Raw genomic sequence first — 669 nt, forward strand, 5'->3', positions numbered from 1 at the left:
TCACATATGTCCCAGTCTGCCGATATTCCACGATGCTTCCCTCGAGCTTTCGCAACAGGTTACCGAAAACAAACTCATGTGTAGACCGATCATAAGCGGTGTGTAATGAAGAGTGTCCGTCATTGCTGCTGCGGTTGTTGTTGTTGCTGGACAACGGACCTGCCGTGCTTGAGATGGTTCAGGCGAGACGATGGTCGAATGTGTCGAAGTGTGCATAGCAACTCTGATAGGCAGGTTGAGGCGAAGAAGAGGAGGAGGGGCAGGAGCCGAGAACCAATAGCATGGACGCGGTGAGGCACTCGCATTGGCATTGGCTGCGAACACAGTAACTCTTGGTAAAGCGGTGGAGGCGCTGGCTGCAGATTTCCGATGCTTGTTCAGACGGCTCCCCCCATGTTTACCATTGCAATTGAAGCCTGCCGAGTCGATATGTTTTGCCCTGAGCGTCCCCGTTAGACTGCGGAGGTTCCGTTGCTCTCGCTGACTTAATGACCCAGGTCCACCAGATCCGAGGCTGGGCCCAGGTTTGATATTGAAGCCTGCTCCCAGGGTAGCAAAAGAGATGGATGGAAAGGCCGGGTAGAAGGGCGGATTGCGGATGACGGGATAGATGAGGTCGGCGAGGTATCCGAGCTTGCTCCGTCCATGGCCAGGCAATGTTGATTTCAT

General features: G+C 54.3%; 1 protein-coding gene across 1 annotated transcript; it reads right to left on the minus strand.

Annotated features, from left to right (window-relative positions):
- On the minus strand, positions 1-669 carry CTRU02_200025 (uncharacterized protein; the record flags this gene model as incomplete). The annotated part of the gene is made up of 1 exon (XM_036723143.1): positions 1-669. The coding sequence occupies one exon, from the start codon at positions 667-669 to the stop codon at positions 1-3; it is 669 nt and encodes a 222-aa protein (XP_036584932.1).

The sequence above is a fragment of the Colletotrichum truncatum genome (assembly GCF_014235925.2).
Source record: "Colletotrichum truncatum strain CMES1059 chromosome Unknown Contig_0001, whole genome shotgun sequence".
Taxonomy (NCBI): Eukaryota; Fungi; Ascomycota; class Sordariomycetes; order Glomerellales; family Glomerellaceae; genus Colletotrichum; species Colletotrichum truncatum.